Source organism: Chelonia mydas, chromosome 6 (assembly GCF_015237465.2).
Source record: "Chelonia mydas isolate rCheMyd1 chromosome 6, rCheMyd1.pri.v2, whole genome shotgun sequence".
Lineage (NCBI taxonomy): Eukaryota > Metazoa > Chordata > Testudines > Cheloniidae > Chelonia > Chelonia mydas.
Genome location: NC_051246.2, coordinates 31435406 through 31457186, shown reverse-complemented (window position 1 = coordinate 31457186; position 21781 = coordinate 31435406). Strand labels below are relative to the sequence as shown.

General features: G+C 42.9%; 1 protein-coding gene across 1 annotated transcript; it reads left to right on the top strand.

Annotated features, from left to right (window-relative positions):
• The first annotated feature begins 5121 nt into the window (after positions 1-5121).
• On the top strand, positions 5122-13080 carry LOC102944371 (ferritin light chain). Its single transcript, XM_037899705.2, has 3 exons — positions 5122-5656; positions 10657-10803; positions 11766-13080. The coding sequence occupies exons 1-3, from the start codon at positions 5489-5491 to the stop codon at positions 12261-12263; spliced, it is 813 nt and encodes a 270-aa protein (XP_037755633.1). The 5' UTR covers positions 5122-5488; the 3' UTR covers positions 12264-13080.
• Positions 13081-21781: the final 8701 nt, after the last annotated feature.

Here is a 21781-nt window from a genome sequence, read left to right as displayed (position 1 = left end):
GAAGATTTCAAAGCATTATTGTGAAATGGTTAAGCATCATTATACCTATTTTACAGACAGGTAACCAGAGTCGCCTCAATTGGAGGAGGCAGCATGTATATAAGATACCACATCCTCTGAGCTGCTGTCTAGTGCTCCAAAATTTCAGCTGCCATTTTTAAAAAAAAGAAGGGGGAAAGAAATCTTGTCATGAAGATAAATTTCAAAATATAAACTGAATGTAATTTGTAGTGAGGTCTACCTGAGACAATAGCTCTGAAAGGTGTAAACTGTTCCTGTTCATTGTAATTTCCACTGAAACATTCAATGGAAAATGGCTTTTTTGACTAAATGGAATCTTTCATTTAAAATATTTGGGTTTTCATAAAAAAAAACAGGATATCTTGGGGTTTTAAAAACCAAAGACCTCTGTTTTAAAAATAAAATTGTTTTTTCTATGAAAACTTTTAATTTTTTAAAGAAATATTTAGATGAAAACTATGAAAAAAATTAAATTTTCGTGGACCTTTGTTTGCATGAGAAAAGTCATTTGCCAACCGGTTTTAAATATTGTTGACCAATACATGCTGGTTAGCACATACACACACACACACACACACACACACGTATGCATTAAGCACAGATAGAATTAAGCACAAATATTATAGCAGTTACATAGCCTAAATTGGCCTTTACTTTCACTATAATCCTGTTCATTTATATTAAGTATCCCATAACACCTTGCATTAGCTGAAGTAAGCTTTGGCTTAAGTAGAAAGGAAAGTTGTCAGGCTCATGACATATGATTATTTTACGCTAGCACCTGGTAGGGAGTCATTCTCATAGGCTGGTACTGGAATGTCCCAAAGGAAGAGGACAAAACATGATTGCTCTACCCTAGTACAAATCTAGGAGGTGCCTGCACATCCTGTGGTATTTGGAATTCATGTGTTCAGAACAAAGACATAAAGGGTAGACCTAGGAATCAGAAAAACAAGATAGAAAGCTGATTTATTACAGGTAGTTTCAGATGGTGCACACAGAACCCTGGACTTGTAAACAAGTTCGATATAAAAGATGCATTAGGAGTGTAACTTTGGGACCAACCTTTCACATAAGGTGAATATAACAACACTACCAGAGACTGGTATCGTATAGAATGTTTTTTCCACACTGTATAATTAATGGCTCACAGCAATAAACCTAACTGATATTGGTTATTTTGTCTCTTGAGTATATTTCATAACAAACCAAAGTGTGGTCAAGCAATTGACTATACAATTTAACAATATGATAACTGAAGAATCAACATTGTTAATTATTTTACTATTGATCAAAGCATATTAGAAAGGAGAGGGACAAACATAATAGGAAGATCTGCACAATCTACGTTAGTGACATCTCATTCTGGTGCTTACATTCAGGATCATATTGCAATACTGTCCCACCAATCCCAAGCATTTAAAAATCATGAATGAGTCCCCCAGAAATCGTGACCCTGACTTGAAAATCATGAGATTTTATAACATATTTTGGTTCTTTTTATTTGCCTTCTGGTTCTGAACACTTTAGGGTTCACATTTATAGGCTTTTCTCTGCAACCAGGAAGGCTAGAAACTTTTTTTAAAAATGGAAGACAAGCTTCTCATATAATAAGATTCAGCAGCTGGGGCCTTAAGAAAAACACCAAATATTCTGAATGCTCATCATGAGATGATCTGGAAGCTATAGTGGATCACAAATTGAATATGTCAAAAATGTATGCAGTGGCTAGAAAAGCTAATAGCATTCTGGAATGTATCAACAGGAGTCCTGTATATGAGACACAACAGATAATTGTTCCACTCTGCTCAGCAATGGTGATGCCTCAGCTGAAGCACTGTGTCCAGTTTTGGGTGCCACACTTCAGGAGAGATATGAACAAACTGAACACTGTCCAAAGGAGACTTAAAAAAATGATAAACGTTTTAGAAAACCTGACCTATGAGGAAAGGCTAAAAAAAAATGGGCATGTTTAATTTTGAGAAAAGAAGACTGAAGGTCCTGATAACAGTCTTCAAATACGTTAAGAGTTGTTATAAAGAGCAGGTCAATCTATTATTCTCCATGTTCACTGACTGTAGGACAAGAAGTAATGGGCTTAATGCTACAGCAAGAGAAATTAAGGTTAGATAGTAAGAAAAATATTTTAACTAGAAGGGCAGTTACGCGCTGGGATAGGCTTCCAAGAGAGGTTGTATAATCCCTGTCATTGGAGGTTTTTAAGAACAGGTTAGACGAACACCTGTCAGGGATGGTCTAGCTTTACTTGGGCCTGCCTCAGCATAGGGGGCTGGACTTGATGACTTCTCAAGGTTCCTTCCAGCCCTACATTTCTATGATTCTATGGCAATACTGACACTTATTTCACAGAAGAAGAGGAGAGGCCTATGGCATGAACCCTAACAAAGGGGAGCCAGTCTGAGAAACCAAGCAGAGCATGCACAGTCCACTGCAAGTGGTGTCACACTGGTTTAAAGTAGGAATTTAGAAGAGTACCACTCCCATCTCCCTCTTCCCTGCTATCCCATTTCAGTCCTTGACTGAAACACAGAGATCCCAAGTGACTTGCCCAAGGTACCATAGCAAGTCAGTGGCAAACCCTGGAATAGATAGATCCTAAGAGTCCTAGCTCCCAGAACCCTGCTCGGACCATTAGAGGGAACACCCACTTCTCCATCAGGAACTTTCAAAAACTGTGGTGTACTGTGATTTCTTTCTTTCTCTTTTTCACCATAAACCTATATTTCTTTTGAAATTACTGTAATTTATTAAGTAAGGTACTTACTACGGAACCATAGCCATGCTGGCATAATCCCATAGTGTAAACATAGCCTACACAGAGGGAAGAGGTTTTTCTGTCACTGTAGGAACACCACCTCCCTGAGCGATGGTAGCTAGGTCAATGCTTCTGTCGATCTAGCTGCGTCTACACTGGGGGTCAGGTCACCAGAGCTACAGCAATCAGGGGGGTGCTTTTACATTGACCAAAGTTTTAAAGTATGTACCAGGCCTTATTCAGACTCAGCAAATTTAAGTTTAAATACAAACCTACTTTACTTGTATATAGTTCTATTGACTTCAATGGGACTAATCAAATGCTTATAATTAAGTATGTGCTTAAGTGTTTGCAGGATGAAGGTCTGACATACTAACTCACATTCTGCTTGCTGGAACCTTTTATTTAATTTAAATAAAAATTGAAGAATCTGAGGTCACCCCTTCGAAGTGTGAATAAAGATTATTTAAATATCTTAAGCTGTAAATACTGAACTACAAGCATATGTTTTAGATTCACATTTTTCCCACATTTCCTTTTTACGAGAATATTCTCAAATTATGTTTGATCTGCCTTATGTAGTCACATCTAATAACAATTAGAATGTGCAATGGAATAAAGATTCACACCAATGGAAAATTTATGAATAGACTTTGGGGGAGTAGTATTTTATTTAATCTATCACCTGATTTGCTTGAAAAAATATTCCATAGAATAAAATGTGACATTAAGCTTACTAAACAGAAAATCACTGAACAGAAAATTATCAAATTTGAAAGGTGCTGAGATTAATTGTGCTTCAAGTTCATTGACTTCTGCACATATTAATTAAGGGTTTACCTTTAATAATGTACAGAGATGCAGCTATCATTATATATGATAAAGTAACTCAAGAAGTTACCCTAGAAATTTATGAGTATATTTTAAAGTTATTCTAGAAAGTAGAGGATTAGACTTTTATTAAAAATCAGTGATATTTTAATCTGGCCAGATAGGGTTACCTTAACAGACAATAGTCTGAGACTTACCAAAGACTAAAGGACTAATTCCAATGACAAAACACATATTGGAATAAATCAATTGGTTCCCAGAATATTTTGGAAATCACCTCTGTTCCTAGTAATGTATCTGATTGCACAAGTTATGACCAGCTGTTTTCAGTCCTAGCAATACATGCTGTGTTTAATATCCATTGATATTAAAGGGAAGCATGTACACGCATGCTTCAGTGGAGGAATGTACCTCAAAGGATAATGTCCTCAAGTGTCTCTTCAGTTGGCACTGCTGTCTTTTGCAATTCTATTATCCACTTTGCTCAAGTTTTAAATGTAAACAAAACATCAATAGACTGGATCCTGTAGATGGTTTAATAGACATATATCCAATACAAATGTGTGTGTGCATGATCTTGGCAAGACTTGACGCTGAGAAAACTCTGAACGTTGATTCTGCTGACGCTTGCAACATTTGCTATTGTGAACTCACAGCTGCAGGTATAAGTATGAACACTACTTCAATTGTATGAGAGTTGGAGATGGGCTAGAACCAGAACCTCAGATGTAATGAGGCAGATATTCAACTGGTGTAAATCAGCATAGGTCTGTTGAGATCAGTGAGACCATGCCAATTTACTCAAGTTGAAAATCTGGCCCAAATCTATCACACACTTGATTAAAACCCTTAGTTGTTTGTTTTGTTTCTTGGTTTGTTTGTTTGATGTTCAGTTTTCTTGTTTATTTTATCACTGTAAATGTGTGGAGTTTATTTTAAACATATATATTCAGCGTGAGTGTTAGAAAATGTGCATTTGATAACAAACTCAAATGTGTCATAATATACTGCAGTCAAAATCTTCACATTCTTGTTAGTGTAAAAGTAGTCAAACTTGGGGATGCAAAGGATGAATCAGAATCCAAACTTTCCTAACGTAAGCTCTGTTTTCATCATTTGGTCCATTACAGAAACAGGACTGAGCTGCAAAACAAAAAATCAGATCTGAGCCCACATCTGGGGAATTTGGTTCTGGCCCCATCTCGAGTTCAAACGTTGCAAAAGTTATTAATACTTGCAGCGTGCATTCAGGACAAGGTGAATTCTTTGCAGACTGCGAACTCCTGGGTCGGGGTTGGCAGGGCCTGATGAGCCATTGCCCTGCACCTTGTGCAGCCATCCCCAGGAGTGCAGTGCAGCACTCTCCAACAGGGAGGGTAGCACTTCACACGGGCTTTGCGCTGGGGTCGGTTCCCCCCCAAGCCAGCTGAGCAGATGGGAGCCGTGCCAGCCTCTTTGCTCTGTAAGGCCCAGCAGGCTCTCCTCTGAGTGCCGCGCAGCAGAGCCTTATTCTTCGTGCCTGCCAACGTGGTGCAGCGGCGACCGCCTCCCCGGGCTAAGGCAGGTCCGGACGAGGCCCCCGCGCTGCAGGCGAAGGAGGGGAGGGGTTGCACTCGGGGGCCGATGAGGCGTGTCAGGAAGCGCTGGGGGTGTGCAGCAAGGTGCGCCCCACCCAGGGGCCAGCGGCCGCTGCCGGGGCCTGCGCGCCGCCTATATACAGCGAGCGCAGCCAGGGGAGCCCGCGGCGCGCGGCTCTTTGTGTCGTAAGAGGGGGAATCCCGCCGCGCCAGCAGCCCTGCGCCGAGCGCCCGGCAGCCTCTTGGCGCCGCGCGGCGGGGAGCGGGTCCTCGCCCCGCCGCCATGGCCGAGCCCCGGCTGAAGAAGCGCCGGGGCAGCCTGCCCGTGTGCCCGAGCCACCAGGTCGCGGTCGGCAGCCGGGCGAGGCAGAACTTCCCGGCGGCGGTGGAGGAAGGCCTGTGCGGGGTCACCAGCGCCCTGCTGGAGCTCGCCTACCGCCTCCAGGCGCTGGTAAGGCGGCGGGGGCCGCCCGCCTCCCCCCCCTCCCGGCTCCACTTTCATGCCGCCTTCTGCCCGCCCCGCTCGGCCCTTGCCCTGGCGCCTCCTGGCTCGCTTCACCCTTCCCCCGCCTCTGCGTCGCTCCGCCGCTGCTTCAGGCTGCCCCCACCACCCCTCCCCCAGGCAAAGTGGGCCAGGCCCAGGGTCAGAACCCCCCCCCCCCCCCCCCCCCAGCGTCCTGTTGAATGTAGATACTGCGGCTACTTTCATTCACACCCCCCACCCTCGAGCCCACGCCGCGGGGGCGGAAGCTGTGTGTTCCAGCAGCTGTACAGCGTGCCCTGGCACCAAGGTGGTGGGCGGGGTGCCTTGGAGCCCTAAGTTGGCAGTCCCTGTGTTGTGCTAAATTTATGAGAGCCTGTGGGTGTAGTCTTCTCTTAAAGCAGGGGTGGGCAAACTTTTTGGCCCAAGGGCCATATATGGGTGGGGAAAATGGCATGCAGGGCCATGAATGTAGGGCAGGGGATGGGTGCAGGAAGGGGCTCAGGGCAAGGGGGTGGGATGTGGGGTGCAGGAAGGGGCTCAGGGCAGGGGGTTGGGGTGCATCGGGGGCTCAAGGCAGGGAGTTTGGGGTGTGGCTCCGGCCCGGCGGCGCTTACCTCACATGGCAGCAGGGCTAAGGCAGGCTCCCTGACTGCCCTGGCCCCATGCTGCTCCTGGAAGTGGCCAGCATGTCCCTGCAGCGGCTCCTGGGGGTGGGGTGGGACAGGTGGCTCCGCGGTGCACTGCCCTGAAGCTCCCATTGGCCATGGTTCCCAGCCAGTGGGAGCTGTGGGGGGCAGTGCCTGCAGGCAAGGGCAGCGCACGGAGCCCTCTGTGCTCTCTCCCCCACCCAGAGTCTGCAGGGACATGGTGCCGGCCACTTCTGGGAGCGGCGTGGGGCCAGGGCAGGCAATAAGGCAGAGCCTGCCTTAGCCCCGCTGTGCCACGGGGCTAGCAATCCTGCAGGCTGGATTGAAAGCCCTGACAAGCCGGATTCGGGCTGTAGTTTGCCCTCCCCTGTCTTAAAGATACTAATGGGAAACCCACTTACATTGAGATCAGTTATAATGAAACTCCAGATTCCCAATTCCTCACTCCCAATTTTACTCAGGCACCAATCTCACTGCTGGGGTATAATGGTAGTATGGAGTTCAAGTTTTGGCGTGTGTAATAGCATCAAAATCCCCAGTTGTTTTTCAGCACATGACAGTGTTTAGGTTGTTCCAGTTTGAATGAAGGCTGGTTGAGAGGGTGAGGAAAGGAAAGACCACTATGGGCCAAAGACATGCAATTTGTAGGTTTTCACAGCAGGTTTAACTTTGCAATTCAGCGTACACTGATTTGCACCAGCTGAGGATCTGGCTCAGTATTTTTAGTTACTAGGGTGAGTGTTAAAAATATACCTTGGATGTTCACAGTAGGCCCCAGAATCTGCTCTCTCCCTGTGGTTTCAGCTGAAATTAGCATTATTCCCAGAAGAACAAATCCATCAGTAGAAGCAAAAGAGTGATTAAATTCTAAGCTTCTGTTAATTTAGTCTTACTAGTTATTTGTCCTAATATTGACAACTATTGGAGGGCTGATTGTAGGCTTCAGAGCAGTCGTTTGAATAGATCTTTTCAATACTAATGGATTGAAGAGAGAGTGCTTAAATTTGAGAATGCTTAAATTTAGAAATACATGGGACTGCTCCACCACTGTTTCTCCAATTTTACACTAATGCAACTCCACTGAAATCACTAGAGATACGCTGACAAAACTATAATAACACAGTAACAAATCAGTGCCTTGTATATTCTGCAAAGCTTGTGTGGGAAAACTGGGTGTATAAGATCAGTTTACAAGAGGGGACAAGAATAAGGAATTCTAGCACCTTTAGGGTATATTGCTTGGAAGCATTGGAGATTGTGTGGGGTGAAAACTGGTTGTGTTGGTGAATCAGTGAAAGAACAGTTTGTTTTCCTATGAACATCACTGATATTTGAAGTGAAGACCAGCAAGTAGTTTCATCTTACATGGACTTTTTTTTTAAAAAAAAAAAAAAATCTGTTTACACTAATGCCTGGATTTCAGCAGACAAGTCTTTAGTTTTACTCTAAATAACAAAAGCCCACAACAAACAGGTCAAACAATAACAACACATTAGGCCGAAATATCAGATATTAAAGAAATGTGTACTTTACAAAAAAGCTATTAATCAGTTGTTGGGAAGCAAGGATGATCAGCACCCTACATCTCATGCCCCATGCTGCACTCCTTAGACAACATGTCCATTGATTGACTGCAGGATCTGACCCTCCGTGTATCTGTGAGACCCTTTAATCAGCTTTGGTGTAAAGCGTCAATCCAGTAAAAATGAAAAGTATAACTGATAAACATCCACCTGTTAAGGCAGAGGGGTTTTTTTTTAATAGATTTATTATAACACTTGGCACTTATAGCAGGGGCTGGTTGAAAATTTTCTATCAAATTGATAGTAGACAAGTCAGTTCTAATCCATTTGATTGATATTACAATTCACAACCTATATACGGTATATTCAGATAAAATCTTAAGTTGTGTTAATGAGAAAATATGTAATTTTAATACCCTTCTGTTCTCTTAACTGAGTTCTAGTGATTCAAGAGAAGCTGTTATGCATCTGTGACCATTCTGTTTCTATTTAAAGTGGTATAGTACATTGCTACTGAGAAATGTAGGTTGATTTCTTATAAATGGTTTATAGTCCTTCAGCAGAGCGTCGCAGGTTTGGTTGGTTCTTTTTTGGGAGGTGGACAAGTTATATTGAACACGTTCTTGGCATGTTTTAGTAGGTGGTTACTGTGTGTCAGATTTAATTACTTAGGCTTTGTGCACATTTCTAAATGAGAGTTTCGGGGACAGAAGAAGATATGCAAACCCCCAAACATACACCTTTCTCTCCCACAGTGCATAGGTAGGTCATAGGGCTGCAATAGTCCCTCAGCAGAGACTACTCCAATGCATAGTCTGCACTAGCGGCAACTCTACATCTCCTGTGTAGGCTGCTAGAACCACTGGATCAATGTAGTTGTAGATCCTTTGGCTCCTTGCCTGTCTGGCCCCCAGTGCTACCCTTTCACCATGCTTCATATCAGCCTGTGCAGGGCCAATGCAAAATCCTCTTCCACAGTCCAGAAGCCCTCACGTGCTGTGGTCTGCCTTGCACCTTCGTGTTATGGGACTTAAATGGTGAAGAGGTCTTGGTACCGGCTTTCCACAGTCTGCGTGCATTCCACCCAGTATGAATAAAACGGACAGTTGAGCATAGTTTAAATCTTGGAGTGTCTGAAGTTACTGTACTTCTCTACATTAATTCAGAGTGGCAGAATTTGGCTTCTAATATATTTATTTATAGTAGATCTAGGTGGTACCCTTAAGAGGGGGTGTGTGTGTATGTATAATTAAATAAATTATACACACACATAGATGTATAGTTATGTATTACTAGTAATATTTTCTAAGGGAAATAACTAGTCAGCATTGTCTATAAGGAGGTTGATTAAACTGATGCAGTCTGTTTTTCTTGTGTGACCCAAATCTGTTGTAACTTCTTTCTTTTATCTCTTTCATATTTCCAAATTTACATATCTTAAAGTTAAAGCTTTAGCTGAGTCCTGGCTCTTAAAGGGACCAATCCTACATTCCTAATGCACCCAACATTTCCAGTTAAGTCAATGGGAATTTTGGGTACGTAAAGAAAGCAGGATTGGGCCCTTAGCAGTTTCAATATAGTGTTTGTTTGTTTGTTTTTTTTTATTTTAAATAATCCTTTGTCTTGTGGAGTTGTTCTTCAAAATGGAAATCTGGGTAAGTCAATTTGGGGTGGGGGGATGAGGGCACTCAGTGTGAGGAGATTAGGCAGAAGAAGGGAAAGGAGAGAAGAGAGGTCAGAAGAAGGGTGAAACATAAGGGGAAGAAGAGTGATACTGGGCAGGTAAAGTGCTGTGTAGATAGGAAAGGGGTGGGATGAAAGTGTTTTTGTAACCAATGGCAGTGCAGTAAAGGAGAGAGGAAAAAATCCAGCATTACAATTTCAGAGTGGAGTGAACAATGATGTCAGGAGGCTGAGATGGTTCCTCCTGGCTGCTGGTATCTGGAGAGCATAGACAACTGGTGCCTCCCCATACTGGGGGCATAATCTAAAGGGGAAGACACTTGTCTTCCCACATGTCTCCCCTGCCCAGTGACACCGCCACTGCCCTCTGCACCCGGCCCCACATTAGCTGCAGGGAGGGGAAGGGAGAGGTCTGTCCTTCCTACCTGCGCCTCTCCCCCCCCGTTTGGCTGTTCTCCCTGGCAGCTAGGTGGGCAATGGGACGGAGCTGCTTCTACCTGAGAGAGCCTGGCTGGGAGGCAGTGGCCACCCCTCAGAGTTCCTCTCCCTCCCCACCCCGGCAGGCCAGTCTAAGGGGGACACTTGGCCTCCCTACACATTACCTCTGGTGGAGAGGGAAAGGAAGCTGATAATTTTGGTGCCCTAAGTGGGTCCCTCTGGGTCTGCTAGTGGTGATGGTGAAAGGATCTGGATACTTTTCCCCACAGATGAAGACAGTCATCAGTTTCTGATAGCTGTTTAATTTTTTCCCCCAAATCAAAAACCCATTTGAAGCTAGAAGTCATAGGAGCATATCACTCAAAGCAAACAGTGTCACCAATACAATAGTCTATGTCTAATGTTCAGTGAACTGGGGTGTGTGTATGTATTCTTAAAAAGATGCAGACTAGCTGATCTGGAAGAATATTTGACTTACTTCCATTTGTTATAATTGGGGTGGAAGTTTTTAGAGGTGCCAAAGGCAGTTAGAAGCACTATTGAAAATGTTCTCCTTTGTTCTTTAAATATTCGATCTGATTGACCTGTATTCCGTTGGCTATTAATTTCCCCCTTCTTTCCTCCCAACTCCAGGCTTTCATACTTTAACGGTAATTTTTGTTGTTTAAATATGTAGGGTGAAGTTTTTGATCAGTCTGATGTGGCTCTACCAAACTTTTCAAAGTTTTTCCGGCAGCAGGCTAAAGAAGAGAAGGAAGCTGCAGAGGCCATGCTGAAATATCTTCAAGAGAGAGGAGGCCATTACTGTACCAGAATCATCCAGGTGTGCAGCAGACAAATCTGCTCTTTCATATATCTGTCACTCCCAACTTTTGGGTCTATCCACCATTAGCTTTCCAAATACTTTAATTCCCCAATCATATTCACTTAAACTCTTGTTCTTCTTTAGGGACTTTTTTTATTATTATTAGACATGCAACCCTGACTCTAGGGTTTTCATTTTTCTAGCCAAAGATAAAATGAGGGCACTCATTTATATTTTTCTCTAACATTTTGCTACCCTAGTCAGTCTGGTGTTTGTTGCTGTGGTAGAGGTAGCTATTCAGAACTTTTGCCACTGACTCTGAAAGTGAGGGCCAGATTCTGGCCTCAGCTCTGTGGTGCAAGTCCATTGACCTCAGTAGAGTTCTACCAGTGTAAAACTGAAGTAATAGAATTTGGCCCAGAGATTAAGCCAAACTTTAATCTCCCTACACAAGTATAAATCAAGAGTAACTTGAAATCAGTAAAATTGTGTGTAAACTCTTAAGTTATACGAGAATCAGGCTCCTCAGACTTCTGTATCAAAAGTAGTGTCCTATAAACAGTTAAATGTGTAGTACTACTGAATGCCCTTCACAGCATTCATTTATAGCAGCCATGCGTAAAATAGTTGCCCTTAAATGACTTTAACACATTCAGTTTTCATAGTGTAGAGCGAGAGGTTTGGGGGAGGGAGGGATATTTTGTTGGGGTTTTTTTGTAGTTTTTTGAGAAGGAATTTCCATTATAGCTGCAACTATCTGAATCCTTACTGCCTGAATTGAAACATGTTATTGTTAGTAAGTGTACTGGAAGTGGCAAATTCTGACCACTGACTCAGAAAAGATTTAGTAAATGCATAGAAATGGAAGGAGCTGTTGCAAAATGTAGCATCCTTCTGCAATGCATTTCTTGTTTGGAAGACCAAGCGTTTCAGGTAAATAGCAGTGACTCTGACAATTCTGTCTTGCTTTTTGTTTCCAGAGACCAAACTGTGAACATGTATCCAATGTGGTGAAGGCCCTCGAAGTAGCATTGGTTCAGTGGAAAAATGTGACGGGATATTTTGAAGAGCTTTATGCCCTGAGCATTGAGAATGCAGATCCTCATAGTGCAAGCACTATTAAGAAACAATTTATTGAACCCAAGATCCGGAAGATCAAGTTGATGGGAGACCTCCTGACCAATGCTCACAGGCTTGTGTGTTCCCAAGATGGCAGAGGCAACCTTGGAGATTACCTTATGGAACGGTTACAGGAAGAGCTAAGAAGAGGCATAGAGACAGATTCTAGTCACCACTGCACCCCTTGTACACCTCTTCAGCAATATAGAGGAACTGCAAAGGGGTTGCAACAGCCCCTAAAAGAATTCTCCCAGAAGAGAAGCAGCATAGGGCCAATGCATGCAAACCAGTGCTGTCCCTCCTCACAGTCTTTGTGCAAGGATATGCCAGGGGCAAAACGGAGGCAAGAGAAGGAATAGTTGGAGCACTATGCCCATTCTGGGCAATGGAGAAACCGATAGGCAGCCACGGGGGAGGCTGATGTAAGTTGTCAGCCCCAGGGATGCTTCGGCTCCAAATTGAGTCTCAAATCCAAGAGACGAAATGGTGGTTTAAAGCCCCATGACTCCGCCCCCCTGCCCCTTTACACTCTTCCTCCTGGGCTGTGCTTTCTGTGCTGTGCCTCCTCCAAAGTGCAGCACAGAATCTAATCTGCAATATACTGCCTCCTTGTATCAGTTATTAAGCCTGCTAGATGTAGAGAATGTCAACATTAATTTAACCTTTCAGGGTCTCTTACGCATAAATAACATTTCTTTATTTGGAAACTACCAGACCTCTAGGTTTCTTTCCTGTCTTAAATGTTTGGTTGGATTATTTAGTGCAAAAGAGGTTTTTTAAGTATAGAAGGATTTTTAAAGAAAAACCCTTTATAATACAGAGTAATTTCTATGCTGGAGAAACTATAGCTGTTTATATTATTAAACAGATAAGATAATTACTATATTATACAGTGCTGCTGGAACTATTTTTATAGTGGGGGTGCTGAAGATGGAAACCATGTATTGGGTTGTTATTACTACTTCAAGTCAAGGGATGCGGCAGCACCCCTAGTTCCAGATTATATCAATACAGATTGTACTATATAATCATTTAAAAACATTTTTACTGTCTTTGTAAATATTACGTGGATATTTTTTAAGAGACTTGTTTTTAAAATGAGGGGGATTTCCATGATATTTTCTAACTTTTGTAGCAATTATAATAGAGTAATTCAATAAACTGCGTTCTATCCAAGTTATTTCTAGTTCTACACTTCTCCAGGATGAAGGATATTAATGTTTTGTACACAGTTATGAGTACTTATTTGTAGAAACATGGCATTCCACTGTTTCTGACTATTGGGCTAGTTATCTGCTTTGCTTGCACTCAGAAAGGCTATTTGGTGAATGGCTCAACTCCTTCTGAATCAGTAGTGAACTAGTGTGCCAGAAATTCCTTGTACTGGCTGGACAGCATATTGTTTAAGAATTGCTGTGGCACTGGGACATTACCCAGGGTACATTCTGGACAAATGAACAGCTGTGTCCACTCAGTTCTCCAACATGGGATGCCTTTTACACTGTTTTGCTGTGAGAGTTACCACACCTGGTCTGCTCACACACAAGCTTCCAGCATTCAAATTACTCCCAGTTATACTGCAAAAGTGCTACAGCCAGCTACCCTTGAATTACACTGCAGATCAACATCAGCAAATTTCCAGGCCCTGACTTTTCCCCAGAAATGTACATCTTGTATTGCCCAGCTCTCTCCTGGACAATACAAGCTCATGTAAAGTTTGGCAAAACAGGATTTGTGCATATCATTTTCTATTAATAAAATGACAAACACACTAGTTTAGGTAAAACAAGTTTATTAACTACAAAAGATAAAATTATAAGTAATGAAGCATAAAAGTCAGAATTGGTTACAAGAAAATAAAACATATCTAAATTAACAAGCTAAGTGAATTCAAAGCAAAGGTCTCTCACCATATGGTATAGCAGTCTTACTGACTGAATTCCTTTCAGTCAGGATCCCTCCCTCAGTCCAGTGCTGCTTCCTTTTTTCTCCAAGTATTCTTGATGCCATGAGTAGAGAGAACAGGAGGAATAATTTGGGGTGTCTTTCTCTTTGAGAATCATCTCCAGCTGAGGTTCAGGAAACAAGTCTGTGTGGACAAGAACCCCTAGCTGTTTTTGTCAAGATACGATTTTTTTCACCCACATCCTCTTTCCTGTCAAAGAATGGCTACTTAACCAGGTGAGAGTCCGTTTGATTTTTGTTGAGATCTGGCTGAGGCATAGGTTCACCTTTGTCTCTGGAGAACTTGTTTGTGACTCTTCCTCAGATTGAGAACATGTCTTTAGTAATATCATACAGTAGACTCCTATAACTTTACGTACAATGTTGCCCCACATTTTACCAGAACAATAATTAGTAAATTGAGTTTTCAAATGATATCTCACAAGGCATACTTTTTATAGCACTTACCATAGTCTTCCAAAGGGGGAGAATGTACATGTAGAGACTGTCAAACCATCTTTCAGATAAGATTTAAAACAAAGGTCTCTACCATTTGCTATCACTACAGATACCAGGGCAATTTGAACAAGTGTAAACTGAGGTATTAACTGTAGTGTCCTGGCCAGATTGAGACCTAGGCAACTGCATTAATTCCCCACACACATTCTGCTATTACTTAATGGACCAACCATCAGAATTTCCCAAATTAGCTGTAGGCAGGTAATAGTAATGTCCAATGTTGTATCCTCACTGTATCCAGTGTAGGTATGACTCATTAGCAACTAAAAGGGCCACTCAAGGAGTGCCCACTCAATTTTGCTTTTCAGTAAGTTATTACTGTATTACCAATATAGAACTAAGTCACTGTATAACAAAATTTAGACACTTTGGAGTTGCCTACATCAAAAGATTAGCTAGTGTATTTGAAATTTTCTTCAAATTTTTATTAATACTTTAATACTTTTTTATTAACAAAATATTTTTTTAATATTTTAATAAAAATATTTTATTTTTTTATTAATACTTTAATATTCCTAATATCTTTGGAAAAGATACAATTTCTAGATAGAAAAATGTCACTTTGTAGATATAATGCTAAAATTCTCAATTTACTATAGATACACTTGACAGGCAAGATTTCTTTAAGCACACAAACCATGTTTAATATCAGAATTGTCCCTTTATTTATCTGCTATCAAAAATATAGTTATGAAAGTGGAAGAAAACAGGAGGGAAACAAAACTCAAGAAAACCAGTCAAAGTGAAATGTTTAAAAACACAAAAATTAAACCCTGTCTGATTTCTTAGTTTGCTGTGCTGCACACAGCTGTAGTAAGTGCCCATTTCTGTAAATCACACATTCTAGCCACTTACTTATTTTGGTAACACCTTATTCCATCTAAGTCACTTTCCCAATCTTCCTTCTATTACTCCAGTGGACTGTTCAGCTTCTTATGGAAAAAAATAACTTCCTCTACCTTCTACCATAAAAATGCTACAGTATTCCACCAGAATGGTCTAAACCACTGTACTAACACTATTGTAAATGGCAATGTTTGGGATCATTTTCCTAGGCTGCTGCAATAGTTAAAGGGATACTTCCATCTCTGACCAGATTCCAATACCCATACTCATGCTGAACAGTAACTTATTCCATAATTAGTTCCTCTGATTCCCATTTAATGTAAGCATGGGTAACACACTTCAGCCCTTTGTAAATACCAAAATGCTGCTAGTTAGTTGTGAATGCAACCAAACTACTCTTCTAATAATACATTGCAATTAAAAAAAAAAACAAAAAACCCCACATCCAAGTAGTTTGTGAACAATTCTCACAATACCTCTCCCTCGTGCTATTTGAGTCTTTTACCTTTCCAGAATCTGGTGTAGGCTCAAGCAGTTTTCAACTTGGAAGGCTAATTTAGTCCCCTAGCCAACTCCCAAAACTCCTCCCAGTGCAGGCTAAAGGGAAGTCCAACAAAACAAATAGTCCAAAATGAATCCAATATTTACAGTGCAGGGACTCTCATGTCATCCTTTACTACTGGACTTCTGCCACAGGTCTTTGGCGGCGATCAACAAGTAGCTTCTGCTCTCTCCAGGTTTCCCCCAGGCTCTGGCTTAATAACCCAAAACACTACCAAATGCTCAGTACTTTAACCAGCCCTTTGGCACTCTGTTTAGACTTTTCCCCAATATTCTTCCAAAATACTTTCCAAGACCTTTGATTGGAGAGACCCAAGAATAAAATCTGTTCAGGTGGAATGACCCACAAAGAGTTGTTACCTCCCTAGTTTCTGCCTTACTGGGGAAAGAGAACTCTTTCTAGCTCTACTCCCTTTCCCAGCATTCGTTGCTGCTTAGCCTACAACTAGCATAGTCTAGCTGCACAAGTTCCAGAATGCCTTATTTGTAGGCTGAACCAGGAACAGGTTTAGAGCTGATCTTTGAACCCCTCTTAAAGGGCCAGATAACACAGCTATATATAGTTTTAAATTATTCCCATTCTGCAAATGGGACAACTAAGTTAAAGAAAAGTTAAATGGCTTGACAAGGTCATATAGTAAGACTTTGACATAGCCAGAAGTAGAACCAAGCAGCCCTATCTCCGTCTCATGTTGTTAACAATTGTAATATGCCACCCTTCTTCCCAATTTCTCATTCAAAATACATATGGTTTCTTACACATCTAATAGTATTAAAATATGTATTTTACTTTGTTTAGTTGCTAGGGAAATACTTCACAAAGAAAAAGGAAAGTCCACTTCTTTTTTGTGCTCAAGAATCACTGTTAGAATAGCAAAGGGTTGAAACAAGAAGAGTTCCACAAGTTTTCTACTTTACCTCTCAGGAACAGCTGGGATGTATAATTATGAATGTGTTAGGGTGGTCAATAGCTGATCTCATTGGGACATATCGCTTTTCAGCGCTGGGGACAAAGTGAAAGAAAAAGGTAGTACAGAGTCAGAACAATATTCAGCCCAGTCAGTTTTCTGTTTAAAACAAAACTGATTTGGGGGTGGAGGGCAATGGTACAATGTGACTAATAGGGCTCAGCTCTGACTCCATCTGAGAAGGCTTTTTAGATGGAAAATTGGGAACTGTTGAAAAATGAAATCACATGATTAAAAAGAATTAATCATTAATAAATAATCTAATTGAACTGTTGTATGAATAGGAATTCAGGATTGGACCACAGTAAATATTTTAATTTTATGGACTATGGATGAAATAGAGGCTTCATTGAAGTCATTGGGCGCTTTGCCCTTGTCTACGATGGAGCCAGGATTTCACACTATGTTTATAACGGCAGAAGGGAAACTAATTGTAGACCAGATTAGATTTTTTTTTTTAAAAACACCTTTATATTTTATTATTTATTACTCTACTGTGGGCTAAGATTCCCCTCTTGCCTCTAGTTTATAGTCCTCCTTGTTCCGGTTCTCACTGCGGGTCTAATCCTGAACACCTTACCCACCCAGAACCTCCACTGAAGTCAATGGGAGTTGCAGATGTATATAGAATGCACAGCCAGGTCCACTATGGTGTAAGCACTATACCAGATGAATTACATTAACAATTTACTTTGTCAGGGATACTGTCAAAAATTTAAGAGTAGCAGCCGTGTTAGTCTGTATCTGCAAAAAGAAAAGGAGGACTTGTGGCACCTTAGAGACTAACAAATTTATTTGAGCATAAGCTTTTGTGAGCTACAGCTCACTTCACTGAATGCATCCAGTGAAGTGAGCTGTAGCTCACAAAAGCTTATGCTCAAATAAATTTGTTAGTCTCTAAGGTGTCACAAATCCTCCTTTTCTTTTTGTCAAAAATTTGTCAGTTTTGTGATTTTTTTTTTATTCTTACAATTCTTCTGAAATGTACACAAATACATTAAATATAACATTCTCTCATAACATTGCTGAGTTTGTTAGTGCAAACATAAACTCAACAAAAAGAACAGGAGACTCAACAATCTCTTACTTGATTCTTGTACAGTACTCAGAAGGAAAAGAACTAACCATTCCATGAAACCAGCAAATTAAGTTCTGATTTGAACTGGGGGTGTGTTCATTTCAAATATGTGTTATTGCTTTATGTCATTAACAATGTTAGAGTGCTGGAAAACACACACATATACTGTTGCACCTTTCCAAGCAGAAGCTGCTAAGCAGTTTTAAAACCCCCTTTATAATTTAATTATTATTGTTTTGTTTTATTTATTAAAACAACTAATCACTGATCGTAGATGTGGGATTAAAGGTTATGAAAGTCCAGTTAATGCTAACTGCAAACACACATGCAAGTACCTCTACTCCTGTGGGTAATCTTATCCATGGGATGCAGAAGTCTTTGCAGGATCAGCCCCTTTAAAATGGAAGCAGAGGTGAAACTGTTCAAACCCTTCTAAATCAGCAACAAAGAGAATTAACATCAGCTAAAACGCTAGAAATAAGTGATATTCTAAACTGCGAGCAAAGCATTCTAAACATTATATGTGAACTGTGTAAAGGGAGTGTCCCGGCATTTGTTTGGTGCTGACATTTTTTTTCTAAGATCCAAATTCTGTCACCTCTGCTCACCTCTGTAGCACCCTTACTCCAGAAGCTGTTCCACTGAAATGTATGGGAGTACATGCACAGCAAGAGAGTACTCAGGATGAGTGAGGATGGGTGTCAGCTTCCGTGCAAGTGTTTTACAAACAGATGCTCTTATGTGAATGGGTAACTTGCAGTGCAAATCAACATGCCATAGTAGGCCATGTCATACCTGCTATTGCTCTGCTACACTGAGGTGATAGCTACAAATAGTTGTGAACTCAGTCCTCCTAAGGGGATTCATCACTAATGCATTACTCCATTGGTTTCTTAGAGGCATCAACTTGTCCCCAAAATAGGTGACTGCCATTAACCAGGGTTAGGTTATGTCCCCTAAACCAACAGGAGGCCTCAACTGCTGCTCCAGCAGCCACCCAGGCCCACACACAGCTGTTTTGTGTAAGGTCAAAATGTAGCCCCAAACTATCCAGGCTTGCAATAGCTCTACTTGGGCTTGGCACACCTCCTTCAGTCTCAACCGGTTGTGTAACCCACACACCTCCTGGGCATGGTGTTCTGTCCCATCTAGTGGCAGGAGACCACCTAAAGAGAGAGATGAAATGAGTCTGCTTAACAGCCAGTTGGCTTTTAGCTCATGCGGTAGAGGCTCATGCACAAAGGTCCCAGGTTCGCTCTGGACCCGGGCTGTTGGCTTTACACTTGCTCACCTAAAAAGCTGCCCCAGGCGTTCCTTGTAGCACAGAGGTTTCCTCTGCACGTGGCACCATTATACCATGAACCTTCTGAGTAATATTTCAGGAGCCGCATTTAAAGAGACAGCTTGAGCCCGAGGCGGGCTGAGACCCAGGGGGTTTCTGTGAAACTTACCTGTCAACTGCGGGAAACACGCAGCTTTAGAGAGTGAGGGGGGCGTCCCCTAGCGGGCGAGTTGTGCAACACAGCCGGGGAGGTGCAGCATGAGGACTGGGGGGCGGGTCCTAGCTTTCCTAATTCTACGCGTTCAGATGATTAACACCCCCCCGCATTAGAAGGGTGGGACTCGGTGTAAGCCCCTAACCAACCTCACCCGCGGGTTTCCACGGGCACCCCGCTTCCCTGCGCCGCGCTGGGCGGGCTGGACGGTCTCAGCTTGCAGGGCCGCGCGCCGCCGCCTATGGAGCCGCGACGAGCTGCTGGGCGAGGCTCGCTCTCCCCCTAGTGGCTCCGTGCTTGTGCAACCTTCGCGGGCGACTGACTCCCCTGTGTTCCTCCTCCCCCCCCGCCTTCCCCAACCCCGTCGGGCCCGTCCCTCTCCTCACGCCCTTGCCCCATCCCCGGCCGCCGAGAGCTGTAGCAAACCCCAGGAGCCGGCGTCCGTGGGCCTTTGGTGGCGTGTTCGTTCCTCCCGGGCGTGAGGGGCTCGTTGCACTGGCTGGCTTACTGTTTCCCGGGGGCGCTAAGCAGCGTGCCCCCGCCCCGGGGGGCTGCCAGGAACTCCCTCCCGTGCGCGATGCGCTTTGAACACACCGCTAGGCCACTCTCTTTCCTCCCCCCCCCACCCCCCCCCAACATTTCCTCCCTCTTCTAGATTTACACCTGATTTCTCCGTCGTGTGAGAAAGACACCCCCTCCACACGGCATCAGCCTGGAAAAGAGGGGCACACATCCGGGCAGGCTGATCGAAGACTATTTCTGTCCCAGAGACAGCCCCGAAGTCAACGCGGGCTGAAATAAACGGGAAGGGGAGAAATGGCTGGGGGGCCTCCGGCTCTTTCTGCAAAGCAAGTTCCCCGCGGAGAGTTGCCGCGCGCCGTGACGACGAGCTGCGCCTTTCATTTTAGAGGCCGCAGGGCCACAAACCTCACCTAATGCCTCTCCCTGTCACCCGAAAGGCTGGCGCGTGCCGTGAAGGTCGAATATATTTCTAGATAATCTAAGGCAATGATTGCCTTTCGGGAGCCATTCTCTCTACGCTCTTGACCCAAACCCCATACCCACCCACTTTAAAACTCCTTTCCTTTACTGAAAGGTGCCATCTCTCCAGTTTTTCTCTTAAACGCGCGTTTTGTCTTCTTGGTCCCTATTCTCACAGCTTTGCATGCAGTAAAAAGCAAACCAGAGACAGTAACACACACACAAATCAATTGCATCTTCAGCGGGAAGCCGGCGAGCAATGTCAGTGTCCCCTCCTTTCTTAATGGGGGGAGCTGGCAAGAGGGCAGGCAGCAGACGGCTCGCACGGCGTTCAGGCAAAGGCCGTGACGCTCTTCGGCTCGAGCTCGATTTATTTTAGGGGGTTCTTTTACAAATCAAACTCAACAGTACGATTATCTGGCCAGAGACCTGGCATTACTATTACAGCGGAGTCACGACTATTCAAAGTGACGGGAAGTCTACGTGGAAAGTTTTCGAACCGTTCAATGTTTTCTCCTGTCAGATCACAAACGGAGTTAGTCACGCAAAGAAAAGAGGGGAAAACACCGATAATACAGTAGTCCCTTTTCGCCTTCGGACTGCTTCCCGGACTCCTTGAAAATCAACTGAGCCCTATTCCTAGGTACAAAAGTTACACCGCATTATTTTGTTTTTCGCTTTTGCAAATCATTGGATGAGAAAATATTAGGGTTCCAGGAGAGAAACTAAAGGCTGGAGAGAGAGGGAAAAACCGTAAAGTGCATCTGTGTGATCCTAAAAACAGGAGCCAGCTCACTCGCAGTTCCTGAAAAGACACATTACAATAGGAACAAAACAAAATCAACCTGCAATGCGAAGCTATATTTCCGTCTGAACGAAAAAGTTGCTATTCCCATATTTACAAGAAGGGCCAATGTTCCCTTACAAGCGAGACCACTCAATATATCAACCACCGGGAAGATACATTTGAAAGCTACCACTAAAGGAATGTATATTCCTTTCTTTGTCAATCATTTGGTTCTCTCGTTTTATTGTATGGTTTCTTAATCGCTGAACAGAAGAGAACTTTTGCAAAGTGCAATAAAAGAAAAGAGAAATCTCTGTTTTAGCCAGCTAGCTTTACCTCATCTGCAATAGCCAATAGTTCAGTTTAACAGCAGAAATCTTTTGCACGTGCCAAAAGACTCCGTAGAAGAAGCACAGATCACAACCTGAATATAGGTGGTTTTATTTTCTTTGCAGTATTATTAAGCAGGAAGCCTTTCCACAAAAATAATATCCCGAAACATTTACATAGACACAAAAGCCTAAAATACCATTGGAACAAGGGTGAGAACAGGAGCGCTCATGCAGAAAAGAGTTAAAATAAAGATGATCCCACTGTGACGCTTATTTTCTGGCTGCAGTTTGACATTTGCAAAAAGTTTCCTACAACTTTTGCCTGACAAGGGCTCCAGCTGCCCTCCAATCAGACGCGACCCCTT